Source organism: Sylvia atricapilla, chromosome 19 (genome assembly GCF_009819655.1).
Source record: "Sylvia atricapilla isolate bSylAtr1 chromosome 19, bSylAtr1.pri, whole genome shotgun sequence".
NCBI lineage: Eukaryota > Metazoa > Chordata > Aves > Passeriformes > Sylviidae > Sylvia > Sylvia atricapilla.
This window is the reverse complement of record NC_089158.1, coordinates 147,083-163,799: the sequence shown is the minus strand read 5'-3', so window position 1 is coordinate 163,799 and position 16,717 is coordinate 147,083. Positions and strand designations below refer to the sequence as shown.

The window sequence follows — 16,717 nt, the reverse complement described above, 5'->3', positions numbered from 1 at the left end:
CAGATCAGCTCTGTAATGTGATGATATTACATCGATGTCAAGGCAAACCCGGGCTGTCCTTTGAAAATCTGCCCTTGGAGATCCTCTAGCACAGCTGGGATTTCCATCAGGCTTCTCTACCAGGACAAACTTAGGGATGACAGAAATAGCTATCATCAAATCAAAACCTCAACCAGGCCTCCAGTTGGCATAGTATCCTACAGCTTACTACACTCTTGTGAGCTAAATGAAGTGGGAAATATGCTTTCATTAGACAGAGCTGAGTCAGCAATCCCCATCCTGAGAGCTGCAAAACTTAAGACTAAAGCCAGTAAGAATCCAAAGATTATCAAAGAGAACAATACAATTAATACACACTTAATAAAATCCATCCATTCAGGAAGAAAAAAATCCATGCATTGGTTTACAGGGGCCAGCTGGTGACAGCACAAACTCTGGGGTTTGTTTTTAATAAGCTTCTTAGAGCCCAGAAAATATTTCCCCTTACACTTTTTGCTGTTGCAAGGTAGGTCAGATTTTGGATGCAAACTAGTTGGCAGCATTTGCTAAATCCTCCTGCCTCATCCTCCTGAGCATACAAACCTAACACACCTAATTCCCAGTGCATCGCTGGGGCTGGAGGGAGACTAGAAACAATTCTGTGGGAATTGCCATGGTCTCCCAAAGGAGCTGTTGATGTCCCATCACTAAAGCCACATCTTCATCAACCTTCATTCAACCTCAGCTGGTTGTAGTGGTGCTCGTGGGGGCTTAACCATCTTGTCTCCTACCTTTGGATCAGGGATGTGTTCATGGAAAGTGAGATGGTTCTCATTATGGGATAAGGAAGACTTTTGCAGTGATTAAGTGATGTCTTGCTCCACTAAGTTTTTTGACCACTTGTTTTGGAAGGGATCCTATCTTTAGGATGGGCTGGGGAGTCATCCAGCTCTGAGCACCTCATAAATCAGACCTCCAGGTCATTGTTCCTGGCATTGTGGTCTCAGTATGAGCCACAGGACAGGGAGTTCCCCCAAAACACCCTGAGCCTCCTCTGAAAGCACCAGGCAGTATCTCTGGGGTTTTTTTTCCAGCTTGATTCCTTGCTCTCAGCAGGGCCTTGTGACAGCAGACTTCAAATCCATGGCTCTGAAAATTTCAGCACATGTAGGGATTGTGATACTGCAGAACAGGCATCTCATGCCTTAGGTGGGAAGGGCTGGAAATTTCCTTGGGTTCAGTCCTAGCACTGTTTGGAATTGAAAGTTATGTGCCTGTTTCCTTCATACTTTGGTGGTTTTGATGGCAAGAGTAAAGTCCTCTCTCTTGGGATGTGGAGGATTAATTAATTCCTGCAATCCTTCCACTGCTCTGGTGAAATGGATGGAAAGAGACTAATACTGGAAGCATTTCTGGTAAAGAAAATGAAAAAGAAAAAAGAAAAAAAAAGCTGATGGCGTAGACGTGAATTTGTGGATTTTTTCAGTTGTTTCATTGCTCTAGATCACTCTTCCCTATACACCTGCCTCTCTCCTAGGGTGACCGTGGCTCAGTGGGACCCCCAGGCCCTCCAGGAGTCAAGGGGTCGATGGTAAGGAGTAAGTCTGCATTCTATCACTCTTGCTGCCACCTCTCTGTCTCTGTCCTGGCCAAGGGTGCAGCTTCTTCTGGTCTTTTAGTTTCATGACGACAGCTGCAATTTCTTCCCATGTCTGTGGGGATAGGAATGGGCATTTGACTGAGTGGATATTGGGGTGTAGCCTCTCTCCCAGCAGTTGTGTACAGCAGTTTCCCCTGTTCAGTGCAACACTGGCTTTTAAGGTGTGTTCTGTGGCTCCATCAGCTGAAGACCTGCTGTGTCAAGTGGAGACAGCCAGGAACTGAAGGACTGCCTGTTCCCAAGCATCCTGGCTCTTGAACAGACAGCTCCCACCAACAAGGGTCTGCCCAAGCTACCCAGAGCAATTGGAATTGCAGGGTGCTTGGGCATCATGGTCACTGTGCCTTGCTGTGCTCTGCCTTTTAGGGACCTATATTCAGGAATTTAACAGTGGGGACCTCAGCTGGATCTTGTCTTGCTCTGACACTTGTTTCCTGTCTACCATAGTACAAGACCCAAAGACATATTTTCATATTAATTTAGCCCATTCTCTTCTGGGCTGTTCAGAAAATCTTGCTGCTGATATCACTGGCCAGGTTGGAGCTGGGCTAGTGACAGCCTGGCCATTTCCTTCTGCCCCTGAGGATTTTTACCCTGATAAATGTCAGATCTGCCTGATCTTGCAAGCAGCAAACAACACCATTTTTCCTGTCTTCCCATCTGGGGGAAGAAGATCTGTGCAGATTGTGGACATTCATAGGAGGCATTTTCTTCTTCTTTCCCTTTTAGGGGCACCCTGGGATGCCAGGAGGAGTGGGTTTTCCTGGGATCCCTGGACCAACAGTAAGTAAAAGCTATCATCACCTTGTAATACCACATCCTGGGCATTCATAGGCGAAGTCAAGCAACTGTATTCCAGTTTGTTTGAGTTTGATATGAACAAGAGATATGGGGAAAGGGATGGACATGCGTGGGAACACATGGAAAGAGACACAAAAGAAGCCCAGTGCTTAATTCAAAATTTTGTAGCCCATTTCCCTAAAAAGCTAAGCAAAAGTCTCAATCCAGCCTCAGTCTTTTTTAGTAGGACACAGGCTCCCTAGTTCAAGGTGTTCTGGGCTGGGCATGGTTGGCAGTGTGGTGATCACACCCCATGATATAAGTGATGTATCACAGTGATTCATCAGCGTCATTTATCACAGTGACAACTTCATGCAGCATGACCACCCTCGTGGTCAGAGCCCCTGCTGGCATGAGAGGAGCAGCAGAGCAGCTTCCCCAGACAGACCCTCCATCTGGACAGGCTCATCTGCACACTGCAGCTGTGGCCGGAGCATGCAATCGCCATGGAGGCAGTTTTTAGGCTGGCTCCAGTTTCCCACAGATGTTCTTTAGATATAGTTTGGGCTCTCCCAGCAGCACAAGTGCTGCTGGAGCCAACAAAAAGGCAGTCCTGGGTGGGTGCAAGGAATGGATTTTGCTCAGTGTGTGAATTCCCACAGTGCTGGTAGTTGGGAGGAAGATCACAGCAGTGAAATGCCCAGGAAGTGCCAAAGGTGTGGCCTCCAAATCAGGGTCAACTCTGCCACTACCAGGAGCTCGGGGACACTGCATTGGCTGCAGACAGCTGCTGCATGGGCACAGATCGTGCAGTAGCGAGTGGAGGTGAGGAAAAGAGAAAAACTGTACCCATCTCTGCCTGGGGAGCAGCAACGTGGTATCAGCTAGGTCCTTGCAATCAAAGCAGCACAATGCCACCTGCAGCCCCCAGCACTGAACTGCTCTGTGACCCCTCGTGGGAGCACTTGCTGTTGACAGAAGCCTAGGAGACAGCTGGATATCTGTAGATATCCCATTTTTAGCAGCTTTACATCATGTTAGCTGCTACATGACTTGGGGGCAGCTGGAGCACTGGGCTCCCTCTTGCTCTGGGCCTGTGAGCACCTGTGGCCGAGGCAGTTTCTGAGCTGTGGCAGAGAGCTACAGCCCTGAGCACCATCCCGTGCACCGCAAAATGTACCTTCAGGTAAAGCCAAATTTTGTCTGTCTTGACTGGGGCATAACAATAGCATGACCTGAGGCATCAGATCCAGGTGGAGATACAAAAACCTCTCAGCAAAGCTCTGGGAGCTGAGACTGTCCTCAGGTCCTTCTGCTTCCTTCAGTTCCCTCCTCTCCTGCAGGCAAATAACAAGTTCGTCCAAGCAAAATGTTTGCTCCACAACTGCATTTTAAAAAGTCGTAATTCAATAAGCCAAACTTCCCCACAGAGCCAGTAAATCAAATAATTTCCTAATATCAAATCCCCACTCATTAACTCCAGCCGTTTTTCCACCAAACATTTGTGATTTGCCTTTCAAGACAGACCTGAGGCATGCAGTTGTTGTTTGTCCTAAACTGTTAAAATCTTCGAATGAGCCTTAGCAGTGATGGCTGATTAATTCAACAAAGGATGACTGGAAATGCAAAGCAAAGTCAATGGCAGGAAACTTTGCTCTTGGTTTCAGCTTCCTGAGGCTTGTGAATTCCTTTTTCCTTTTCTTACCATTATGGTGCATCTTTTCTGTTAATATACAGTTTTGAAAATAATGCGTACATATAGGAATATTAAAGGTCACATCTTCTCCTAAGCAGTTAATTGAAATTCCAGCAGGGTATCTAGCTGTTCCCTCAACATTTGCCATTAAAATGAATGCTTCTGTCTTTGTATTTTCATAAGCTATTTGGGGTAGGCTGAGACTTCCAGAGCAGATTCCAAACACCAACTAAGGATTTCATTTCAGTACATGGTTATCATAAAAATCTCTATAAAACTGACATCTGACACATCCAGTGCCTGTGTCAGTCACCACTGTCCTCACTACCAAAAATGAGGTGTACTGTGATCACAAATACAGTCAACTGACTTTTCCATCCTGAGTGAGAACAGCTCAGCATTTGTATCCTGAACTTACATGCCATGAACAAATGCAAATTCTTAATAAATGGCAGTTACAGGGCCAGTAGGAAGATCAAAGTCCAATTCTGTTCTGATCCATGGTGGATTTTGCAGGGCTGACAGTTGGTAAAAGCTATTAATATGTAAACAGCCAATTTTGATGTGGAATGTTTGAGAGAGCAAGGAGTAAATGTGTCATTTTGAGGTTTGTTTTTCTGACAGTAGAAAGGCACTGACTTTAAACATCAGGTTTAAAAGCTGTGATACAGAACTAAGTCCTGTTAAATAAATATAATATTTTTTTTTACTCTGATAAATATTCTAGCAGAGAAAAAATGTAGTCTTTCTGCATATTCTGTATGAACATTAATGAATCATGTGTGTTCAAATCCAGATTAAAATAAAACTTGAAATCTTTCTGTAATTGTAAGAACAGGATCATCCACAACACCAACAGTCCACATTAAATTATTATCTATCTGCCATTATCAATATTTATGCAGCATTAACTGGGCAAGAGTTACTTAAAGTCAGTATTTAGCTGAAAAGATCAGACTTGGATACCCAAGATGAGGTGTTTGATTTTATATTTGGATATCTAAAAACCAGATCCTGGTTATTATTATTTTTTAACAGATGTGAGCAACAGCTGCTTTTAATAGATGTAGAGAGGATTTTGCATGTTCAACTTCACATCACACCACTGACCCAGATAACAGGCAGTAGGTCATTAAGCATACAAACCTCAGCCAGGATCTTTAGCCTAAATGTTCACAATCCAAAGACAGTCCATGACTTTTTTTAAAAAAGGCCATTTATAGATGAGTAAAAACGGCGATGTTTTTAGCAATTGTTTAATGAACCAATCTGCTGGACAAGGGTCTGTGTCTGAGGTCCCTGCAGATCACAAAAGGATGTAGGGTCTTACCAAAGCTGCTGCCTTCCTCATTTTGTTTCCTCTTTCCCCTTCCAGGGTCCAGCAGGAGCCCGTGGTGTGCCAGGAATCCGAGGGATGAAAGGCCGCAGGGTAAGCGCTCTCCACAAGCTTTAATCCCTCTCCTCTTCCATACTTTGGAAAAATAATCTGATGGTTCAGTCTGGGGTTGTGAAGATGAGCAGAAGTTGGGCAGCACCTCCACAGATACATTTCTGCTGCACATAGAGGCTGTGAGGTCCTTGAAACAAATCTTACCAGGGAAGTGAATGCAAAGGGTGTGTGAGGGCAGAGAGATGCTCGCAGTAGGGGTTATCATGGAAGTGGTCCAGCCTGATGGATATGCTGGTTTGCCATATCAAAACACAGCTTGCCATACCAAAACACAATTTGTGGATGCTTCTGGTGAGGATGATGGAGATTTAGTTGTCTGAAGGTATAGATGGAATGCCAGAAAGGGTGCAGGTAGAAAACCAGAAAAGGTGCCTTTGTTGCTATAGGAGAAAAAGTAGCTGAGGTGTGAAGTGTTGTGATACAATCAACGAGGAAATGTTATGTCATGACATAGAATTAAGAGACAAGGCTGACAGAAATTGAGCTGAGCTGCTTTACCCATGTGTTCCATGTGTTCTGCTCCAGTCCCACAGGACTGACACCTCCTGGCAGGGCTTCACAGGGATGTGGGGAAGGTGTGTTTTGCCTTGTCAGTAGATCAAATTATAAACATGTCCTGTGCCTTTCTAAGGATTTTTCCAGCCCCGATTTTATGTGTACATACCTCAACAGTACCACTCTGTAAGCACAGGTGTCTCCTCACCCTGCCTGGCAGGAGCAGCCCCAGCCTGGTGCTGGGTGAGAAACTGCCTGGCACCACCAACTGTGCTGAGTTCACATTTCCCTCAGTGAAGAGCTCACAGACACTCAGAGTCAGTTCCTGTGTAGCTCTCCCTGCTCTGTTTGGGTGACAGCTGACAGGACAACAACCTCTAGACCTGCCAAAGCTGCTTATTTCCTGCCTGTTGCATCCAGCCCTTGTCCCACTGAGCTCTCCAATCTTTCCTCTCCAAAGCAATATTTATTGCAGGAGCATTCCTGCTTTGGATTGTTTTTCCTTGTCCAGCTGCTTTACAAAGTGTTAATAGCAATCATGCATGAGTTCTGCTGAAGGCCCCAACAACAACGTATTTTGCATTTCTCTCTCCAAGGATCTGTTTGTGTGTTTCATTTTCAAAGACCTACGCTGGAGTAAACTATACATTTTACCTACTCCCACTTTCTGCTTCTCCTGCAACTTCTGCTTGGGGGATTCAGGACAGCCAAGGATTGTGTGTTTCCCTAGGCCAGAGTGCATGCTCCCTTCAAATAGCTGGAACCAGCAAAAGAAAATGGAATAACCAACCAGGAAGCTTTGTAACCATGGAGTTATGTACCCTGGAACTGCTCTAAACTTTAAAATCACATCTAGAAGGATGCCAGTATCATCCAAGCTTGGCAGATATTTATTAGGTTCATCTTTTAATTTGTGACTGGGAAAAACTCCCATTCCTCTGTGCTCCTTGGTGGAAAGGCCCATGGGGTTCACTCCCTAGTTCCCCTTGCAGAGGGGTCCCTGGGGAATGCAGTTTCTCTGTGCTGCACAGCAGGGATTAAATGGCCTGTCTGAGACATCCATGGTCATGTTGGATGAGAAACTGGAGGTGTTCCTTCGTGGCAGGCTCTGAATGGATGGTGGAAAATATCTCAAGGTAGAACTGCAGCACAGGGTTGAACAGGAAACACCTTCTGGATGAATGCAGGCAGTGAATGTGCAGGCTCTTGGAGAGGTGGATCCTCTGAAGGGATCAGGTGCTTTTGTGAGTGCCTTTAATCTTTGCAGTGACAGAGAAGGAGTCCTGGAACTGCCTCCTCCCAGCTGCCAGCCAGGGATCCATCCCCATCCCTGCCACTGAGCTTCTCCTTTCATCAGGCATGCAGAGGCAACTGCAGTTGGGTTGTCTAAGATTCCCTCACATAAACCTTCTTCAGCTCCTTACATCCACACTGGCCTCAAGTTCTCAGCCCACGAGGAAAGCTGGATTCAGCTCCCAGGAAAGGAGGTTTTTCTGGGACATTAGGGACCTGCCTTTGGCTGTAGCTGATTCAGAGAGAGAGTGTGAAACCCTCCGGAGAAATCCTGTGAAACAGCAGCTGCCACCAGCACTGTCCATCCTCAGAATGACATATTGTGTAGTAGAGACCTTCAGCTTCGTGGCCTGGGTTTACATTTTCTCTCCAGATGTTCAGTCCAGCCGATCCTGTGCCAGTCACTCCCTCTGGACATGCCTTCACAGAGGAAGCTAGACTTGAAAGTGCATCCTAGCCCTGCAAACCAGGAATGCAGCAGTGGCTATGTCCTGACAGGCTACAGTGCTTGCAAAAAGTCACCTCAAGGATGTGCAGAGCATTGAGGTAGAAAGGAGGCAGTGCCTGGGGAAAAGGGGGCATTAAGGAATTGGTTTTGCCCTAAGGAAACCAGTATTTGAGAGGGGTAAAACTCTGTCTAAAGCTCTACCAGCAAGGACCGAGCCTCTGAATCTGCTGCTGGTGCTGCTGCTTTCAGCTCCCATTGCTGGGCTATGCTGTGGTGAAGATCTGGTGTTGTTTGAGCACTGCAGTGATATAATCCATGCAGAATCTGTGAGGCAGAGAGATAGCAGAAAGGAGGAACCTGGCTTTTCTGTGAAATTCTGCTGATTTCAGTGGATATGATGTAGAGAAGTCAATACTGTAAGAACCAGCAGGTCTCCTGCCTGGAGGATTTCTGGTTTGAAGCTCTCTCATTCTCATTTTCCTTCTCTTCATGCTCCCAGAAGATGTTCCACATAGTATCCCATGTTTGCTAACTTGCTCCTGTGATTCCAGCTCATGCTTTACTCAGGATGGGGAAATGATCCCTCAGTTGTAATTTCAGACACTGCCCTCTGTCTATCCTAGCTTACAGAAGGGATGTAATTCAATTCAGAATGGAAACATAAATGCAGCCCCTGCCAGATGTTTGTGGATTCCATGAGCTCTCTTGGTGGATGCTTCATTAAAGTAATTCTGCTTTTGAAGGAAGCGTAAATAGCAAATATGGTTTTGATTGTAAAGAACAATGGAGATGTTTTGGGGTCTGCATTTATGTTGTGATACCTTTTATACTGTCAAAATATATACATGTGTATTTTAAAAAGAGAAGCTTTTTAAAATTTGTAACCTTCTTTTTAGTCCTGACAGATCTGTTGTTCCTTCACAAGTCTTTGTTTATTCCACCCAACTAATACTGAACAATCTTCCTCAAATAATATTTCCTTTCTTCTCTTCCCTAAGGAGAAGAAACTTGGACATGTGAGCCCAGGCTCATTTTCCTTCATCTGTACTCAGTGTAGTATTTGGATATGTGCTTAACATCCAGCTAGTGACAGCTATGTACATGCTTAAACCTAATTATTTAACCAAATCAAGGTTTAAATTTGGAGGCAGTTGGTCCAGCAAGCCCCTTGCGCTATGTCACTTAAATCCTAAAGCACATTTCTGCTAATCAGCTCCTCACAGCAGGAAAATGTGTGTGGTGTCCTAAGGATAATGTCATCAAAAACCTGGGAATCTCTATGAAAGGCTGAGTATCAACCAGAGCCATGATTTTTTAATTCACATTATAAAGCTGCACCTGAAATCCTCTGTAAAGCCTTAGCTTGCCCTATTCTCCTGGCCAAGGTGCCTGTCAATATTTTTAGAATTTTATCCTCTTGCTTCTGGGTTCTGGCTCAGGTGATACAGAGGAGTTCCTCAAATTCCAAAGCACATTTCTTTTTTCCACTGTGCTCTTCATTCATCCAGCTCCTGCATCAGCTGCTGCCCAGGTGAAGCCTGCAAATCCAAGATAAGGGGACTATACCTGCACTCCAGGCCCTTTGCTGCTGCATACCCGAGGGAAGGAATTGCTGCCTCTGCCATAGGGACTTGATGATTTCCAGCATCACCAGCTGCAGGGATTTGTAAATGCCAGGGATTTGTAAAGTGGTATTATCTAAGCAAACCTGAAAATATTTTCCTTTCCAAGCCCAGCTGAGTTGTTGTTCACAGAGAAGTGGGTATTGTTTTGCTTCCAGGGATCTTTCTAGTTGACTGAGAAAGCCTTAGAAGTGTTTAAGGAAAAGTTCATTCCAGATCCATGGTCAGGGATGTCTCCCTTTGGATTCGCTCAAAGCATCTGCATGATTTTTTGTTTGGCCAGACTGTGATAGCAAAATATCAATATTTGGATAACTGGGTAAGGAAGGAGCTTTGGGTTTCTGGAAAGGAGCTGCTGCCTGCTCTTTCATGCTGCTGTTAAGAGGCTGGTCACTGTCTCTGTCTGAGCTCTGAAGATGTGTTTAACTGGAGGAAATGCAGCACTGCTCTGCAAAAACACGTTGTTGAGTACATTGTTCTGCAGGAACACTGTCTACTTTAGCAGCAGGATATATCCCTGTTGCTTTACCTGGACTGGAAAAGCCTGGAGCTGAGTTCCTCTGCTTTTGTGAGCTGTTCACATCCAGCCACTGTGGTAACCCTGTGTTTAGTCTGGGGTTTCTGATAGCGCTGCTTGGTGTTGCTCAGCACAGGAAAATGCTGTCCTGGCCTCCACTGCCCCAAGGGCACTGGGGGTCCAAGGGGAGCTAAGGAACTGTGCTCAGCCCTGCTTGCAAGGCCAAGCTGCCAGGTCTGCAGGGGGAAGGCACCTTGAGGCTTCTGGCATTGGGATGCTTCCTGGAGAGCTGCCAGGACCTCACTCACTAATCTCTAATCAGCATTGTCAGTTAAAAGAGAGTTTTAAAAATTTAACTAAATGACTAAATGTAGCTTTTCCTGTCAGGATGGATTAGGGGAAGCCTTTATCCCAGGTTTCAGCCTAAGAGGCCTGAGAAGATGAAGCCGCCACATGCATTTGAGAATAGAGGGTCACTTTCTCCTTCTTCAGGTCAGATACTGATGAGATGTGTTGTGATGCGATTAGGCGGGTGACTGTTGTGGAGTGAGATTGCCCTGGCAAATCCTGCCATTCTGGTGACAGGGCACTGCTGGAAGAGATGAGGATACTATAAACACGTTCCTAGCCAACCAGCCCTGATGAGAGCCACAGACATCACTGAGGGCACCCAACAGCCTCCACCTGGCTCAAAGCAGCCCCTGCACTGGCAAAGGGGTGGGACAGGGCAGGACAGGCTACAGAAGATGGGTCTGGAGGGACCAGACTCATTCCATTTTCCTTCCCAACTCTAACCTGGATCATCACTCTAAATTTCCATGTCCCACTTGCTTCTGATCTCTGTTCCCTCTTCCAGGCCTGAGCCAAGGAATCCTTGCCCTCTGTACATCCTTCCCCTGCTTCACTAGCAGGTCACCACATCATCTCAGACAGTAAAGATATAATTGCACAAAATATCCGAGTGGCTGCTCAAAGAAAAGGGGAACAGTTTGTTTTCCAGGGAGGATGAGCATTTGGCTGTTAAGGGTGCTTTCCCAGAGTGCCAACATGACACCCATGCTGACACCTTCCTTCCTAGTGCAGGTCTAGGTATTTGCTGGGTGTCCCAGTCACCCCAGGCAGCCTCCAAGATGCCTCCAGGCCCTGCTCTTCCACCACTCCAGGTAACAGGGCTGCCTGACTCAAGCTGTCAGTAGCCCTGCTTTTAAATGACCTTCTGGTCTTTGTCATTGTGCTTTGAGGTTTACAGGGACATGGATTAATAAAACTTTTGGTCTTTACTGCTCTCTGATCTAGGGGCCAGCATGAGCCACTGCACTTGGGGTTTTGGGCTGATGAGAGATGCTGTGACATTTGTGTAGTGCAGCCTCAGTTGTGAAACACCCCTTTGGTTGTGGGGATCCCATCTGGGGCACAGCCCCTCTGTCTGTCTGTCTGTCTCTCTCTCTGTCTCTCTGTTTGTCTGTGTGTCCTGGAGACCAGGCTGAGCATTCTTCAGAGCTGTGCCATACTGGCAGTGCAATACAGGCTCTTGGTTATTCAGTCTCTGCTCCTCTAGGCAACACAGGGCCTTGCCAAGCACAGTAGGCGTTTTTGCGTTATTTTATATTGACAATGTTTGTCTGTTGTAATAATTTGGCTGGGATTCTTATACATTTCTGCTGTACACTGCCTTTCTTTGTGAGTCTCTCTCTTTGCCTGTCATCCTGGAGTTGCTTTTCTAACACACTGGCTCCCTAGCCCCGTTATTACTTTTGGCACTGGGTTTGCATCCCGATTAAGCACATTGGCTCCTGTTTTTCCCTTTCTGCATTGGCCAGCTATCAGAATTCCTCTTACCACTACATTCTAGCACCACTCTGTGTTTTTATTTATTTACATTGCAGTAGTGCCTAAGAGTCCTAACTGAGCTCATGAACTGATTACGAACATGACGTCTGTTAATAGAGTCTTTTCATATGCCCTTTTTTTACTCTTTTATTTTCTTTCACTGTGGCTCTTTATTCTCTGTCAGTGTGAGGCACTGGTCTCTGGGAGTCAAATAGTGTAGAGGGCTTTTCTGAAATGAGCTTGAAAGATAGATGGTCTTGTAAGTCTCTTTCAACCCAAACCATTTCTTCTGTGATTCTCTGATCATATCGTTACCCTCTTCCCAGGGCTCACCTCACTTGGAACCCTCTAAAAGAACAAGGATGCCTCTTCATCAGTGATGCCCAAGCTGTAGCATTACCTGTTAAATTTTAGCTATTCACACCTGCTCATTTGCAGCAGGGTCCTCACACACGAGGTCCTTGTGCCCACTGCCCACTCACACACCCAGGAGCAGATGCCAGGCATGGTACCAGACCCTCCCCACCTCCATATGCACAAGCACTTGCCTGGTCCTTAACAGCAACCAGAACTTTAAATATAACATAGCTGTAGCTGAGGGCTTGGAGCTCAGCTACCAGCAAATATACCTTCCTCTTTGGGAGAAGTTTGGGGCCCAAGATGATGTGAAGTTACTGTGCAGTGGAGGTTGTGCACCTCTATACCATGCCACAGTGTGGTGTGGCAAGGGTTAAGGGCAAAGGTGTTGGAAAGGCAAGGTTTCAAGGAAGGAAAAGGTTTTCTGTCAATGAGGCTGCAACTGCAAGTTTGTCTGTGCATTGCAAAACTGTTGTCATGTAAATGTTGTCTGAAAATAAGGCTGTTCCTGGCCTGCTTTTCTTCTCTGGCTTGAGTTAATGGTTGGTAGTTGGTTTAACAGGAATAAAAAGTGTTGTGTGCTGGTAACGGTGAGAAATGAAGCAACAAAACACAGAAAGAATCTTTTAGTGCTGGGCTCTGAGCTGTGTGCTCAACCCAAGCAGGTATAAGTTGGCTTAGCCAGGACTGATCTCATGGACTGTCCTGGTGGCCAAGGCTAAAGTGACAGCTGGATTTTCCAGTAAGCCAGATCCTCTGTGTTCTTATTTTTGCCTCTCCTTTGCCTCCCTCCAGGGTGCCAGAGGGCCTGATGGCCCCGCAGGCGAGCCAGGGTCGCGAGGTGTCAAGGTGAGTGCTAGGGCTGCTCTCGACTTTGTTGTGAAATGCTCTGGGCAGGATCAAGGTCACATCCTCCTCCAGGAACAGGGATGTTCAATTGCTTCATGAAGATCAACCAGCAGGGATGAGTCTGTCTTGTAACCAGAGTAAAATCTATCCAGCATTGGGATCAGGACCCTTGCCCACACTCCCAGCTGGCTGGGGTGTTCCTTGGGACATGATCCCAGGCATTTGGCCTCTCAAAAGCTGAAGGGAACTGGAAGAGAAAGTTGAGGCACAAAAAGGCAAGAGCAGATGGGCTAGGGCAGAAGAGCTTCACCAACAGCTTGTGCTCTTGCTGACACGTTTTTGTCCTTTTGTTTTGCAGGGCCGACCAGGGGAGCCAGGCAGGTTGGGCCCAGATGGGCTGCAGGTATGTCCTCTTCTGAGAGCCACAAGTGCCACTCCTGGGGACACCCACATGTCCTCACACCCTCCAGGCCAAAGCACACAGGTGTGTCAGCACATCCCCAGCTGATAATTGCTGTAACTCTGTGTTCACAGGGCAAGATGGGGGAGACTGGGGAGACAGGAGCACGCGGCTTCCCAGTAAGTGTCCATCCCTTCTACTTCCTTTCATAACCTCAAGTCCTTAAGCTTTGAGTCCTGATCCAGGAGGAAGAATCTGGACCCTATCTCACACTTACAGGGCCACCTCTTCCCTCCTGTCACTGGAACACTTTTGGGGTCCACATTTCTGCCAAGAGACATGAAGGATTGCTGCTGGGTTGGACCTGACCCTGATGTTTTTAATTTTTCTAGGGCACCCAAGGACCTTCTGGACCTCCAGGAGCAAAAGGGGCTCCAGGCGACCCGGCAAGTGTCTTATCAGTCTCTCTCCCTGTCCTCCCTTGCACACAGACACTTCATTTCTTTCTCTGTCTGTCACTTCCCCACCACTTATCCCATTCCCAGCTTCTCTGTCCTTGCCAACTCCAGCATGGTCAGAGACGTGAAAGACTTGGCTAGAGTCCTAGGAGCCATAAGGAAAGACAAGGTCAGACCCCTGGAAAGCAAAAGGGAGCCATGGATCTACCACGGAGAGTTTAGGATGCAGCCTGGGGTGGACTTTGGAAGGGAAGGTAGAAACGGAGGGCACGATCGGGTCTGGGACAGCGTCAGATGTAACAGGAGAAATTGGAATGTAGGTGGAGTGAAAGGGAGAGCAGGAGGGAGGCTGATGGTGTCAGAACTGAGCCTACAGCTTTCAGAGAGTCACTGGGGAGAGACAGACCTCAAGGAGGGACAGCAGCACTGGACAGTGAAGGGAAAGAGTAAACCAGACACTTTCAGATTACCCACTGCAGTGGTTTTAGATGGGAGCCAGGAAGATGAAGGGTCTTCTGAGCTCTTTGCCTGTTAAGGTGCTTCAGCACACCCACTACTGGTCTCTCTATCCCACTAGCCAAATCTCGCGCAGTGAGAACTCCTCTGAGGTGTGGAAGGGAACTGGTGTTTTATCTTACAGACCATGGAAGTGATGGCCCTTCAGAGATGAAAGCAGTTGTATGAAAAGAGCCTTGTTTCTCTATTTTGCAGGGTCCCCAAGGACCACAGGGGCCACCCGGGCCTTTGGGAGAAATGGGGCATAAGGTAGGTCTGACCTTTGTTCCTGTTTGTTTTCTCCTTCCATCAGGAGTGGCAAGACTGAGGGAGGAGTAAACGTGTAGGGGAACAACTTGCAGTGTGGAATGAGCAGGAAGGATTTCCCTTAAGTCTGAAAGTCAGCTTCCAAAACAAGCAGTGAAAACGAGAAATTCAAGCACTCTTTTCATCACAGGCCACAGACACCCAGCTGGTGGAAGTGCAGACCCAAATTCTCAGCAGAAGATACATTTCAAAGGTGACCATGGCAGGGACCAACTTTTTGCACCAGGGTGCAGAGTCAGTGACCCCATATAAGAACAATTCAGACTGAGGGCTGGTCTTTCCCTTTCCTTGTGCTGTTGCTGACATGACACAAGTTTGCCAGCCTGCCCAGATGGCCATGGCAACCCCAGCAGAGGCTGCTGCAGCCAGTGCAGGAAGCTCAGAGACGCCTTTGCTGCTGACGGTGCTGCTGGACCGTGGTTGCCATGAAGCAGTGACACAAACACACCAAAACTGAGCAGAAGCTGCCAAACAGTGCCCCAATGGAGTGCAGGGGTTGCCTCCATGGTTTCTTCCAACTCCTCTGCACTTTTGGCTTTATTTCACTCCTCTTAAAATAATACAGTCTTGGCTCTTTTTGTGCCAGTGCCCCTTGCACAGCTCCTTTCTGCAGGTCCTGAGCTGTAACACAGACATGAAGGTGGCTTTGAATGCAGTCTATGTAAAGTGTGTGAGTCATGAAAATTTCCATTCTCATGGCTGCTGGACTAGATGAAGTGAGCTCTCAGCATGGTAAACCACACTGGCGAGCTGGAAGGCTGCTACTGAGCCACTCTGGATGCTGCCAGCCAAGAAAGTACAGACATTCATTCAAATCTGTAACTCCTCCAGAAGCCCTTCTCTGCACTGGTACCTCTGGAGAAATCAAAAGCAGGATCTTTGCTTTCACCGGACCTTGAATTTTCTCATTGCATGACATGACCCTTTGTTCACATACACAACACACACCCTGCTCCCTCCTCTGCTTGAATCCAGTTCAGCAAGCCAGGAACTGGCTTTATTCCCTGGGTAGTTCCCTTGACTATGTGCTCTTTTTTCCTTTATTCCCAACTGTAAAGAAAAGGGAGATTGTTGTCTGGAATGCAAATATCATAAGTAAAGAAACCACTCAAATCCTTTAAAGAGAAGCTTTACTGTCCCATCTTCGGGCTTATTTTACAGACTCTCATTCCCCACTCTTCCCAGAGGTAGGAGCAAATGTACAAAGATTAAAACTCCCAATAGATCTTGGTACTGAAGATAGTGAATGACTGTGACCCCACTATCAGGGGCTGCACATGGACTGAGTGAGAACAGTTTGCAAGGTCGTTCTCACATCTTCCATCTTTCCATCTTAATTCCTATCTTTTTCCAGGTCAACCATTCATTTTTGGCTCTTTGAGGGATGCCAAACCCCTCTATCAGAATCTGTGCTCTCACAAAAGCAAGAAACTTTCTCTAAGCCAGTCTGGCCTGGGCCATGGATTTCTGGTCTGAGCCCAGGTGTTGGCCTTTGGGTATTTCTGGCCCTGTACAGCCACAGACTGCTGGCTGATGGATGTCAAGGCTGATCTGGCTGAAATTTGTGCTGGAGGGCTCAGTATCAGCTTGCTGCCCTCAGCTCCCTTTTGCTGGCAGCACCATCATTCCCCTGCCTCTCTGGGAATGGGGGGCAAAAGCTCAGCTGGAAGATGTGGCCTGTGGGGCAGCTTGACCATCATCAGAAGGAGCCTGTTGGTGCAGATGATGTGCTCACACCAGTGAGAATGGAGAAGTGAGGCTGCAGGGAGCAAGAACAAGAGCATAGCCAAACATTTCTGTCACTGTACCAGCCCACCCTGCTGGACCCTTGCAAAGAGCTTCCAAGTCTCATTCTGGACCTTTTCCCTCCTATCCCAGCTGGTTCCAGTCCTGCTCCCTGGTGGGGTTACTAACCTTAGAAAGCAGAGGGATTGGAAGGAGGAAGAGAAAGGTGCTTGGCAGAGGAGGCTGGGGAGAGGGGAGATGTGAGAATTGATCAGAGCCCTTCCAGAATCCAGGCACGAGGGGCCTCTTTGATGCTGTGGACCTCGAGCCAGCTCC

The 16,717-nt window shown here is 47.0% G+C and overlaps 1 protein-coding gene across 1 annotated transcript in view; it reads left to right on the top strand.

The window, feature by feature from the left end:
- Positions 1-16,717, top strand: part of COL27A1 (collagen type XXVII alpha 1 chain) — a 191,188-nt gene that overhangs the window by 135,023 nt on the left and 39,448 nt on the right. The window contains exons 27-34 of the mRNA XM_066332459.1: positions 1,517-1,570; positions 2,369-2,422; positions 5,491-5,544; positions 12,923-12,976; positions 13,335-13,379; positions 13,511-13,555; positions 13,769-13,822; positions 14,546-14,599. Of these exons, the coding sequence (XP_066188556.1) occupies positions 1,517-1,570; positions 2,369-2,422; positions 5,491-5,544; positions 12,923-12,976; positions 13,335-13,379; positions 13,511-13,555; positions 13,769-13,822; positions 14,546-14,599 (414 nt within the window). The remainder of the gene's footprint in view (positions 1-1,516; positions 1,571-2,368; positions 2,423-5,490; positions 5,545-12,922; positions 12,977-13,334; positions 13,380-13,510; positions 13,556-13,768; positions 13,823-14,545; positions 14,600-16,717) is intronic.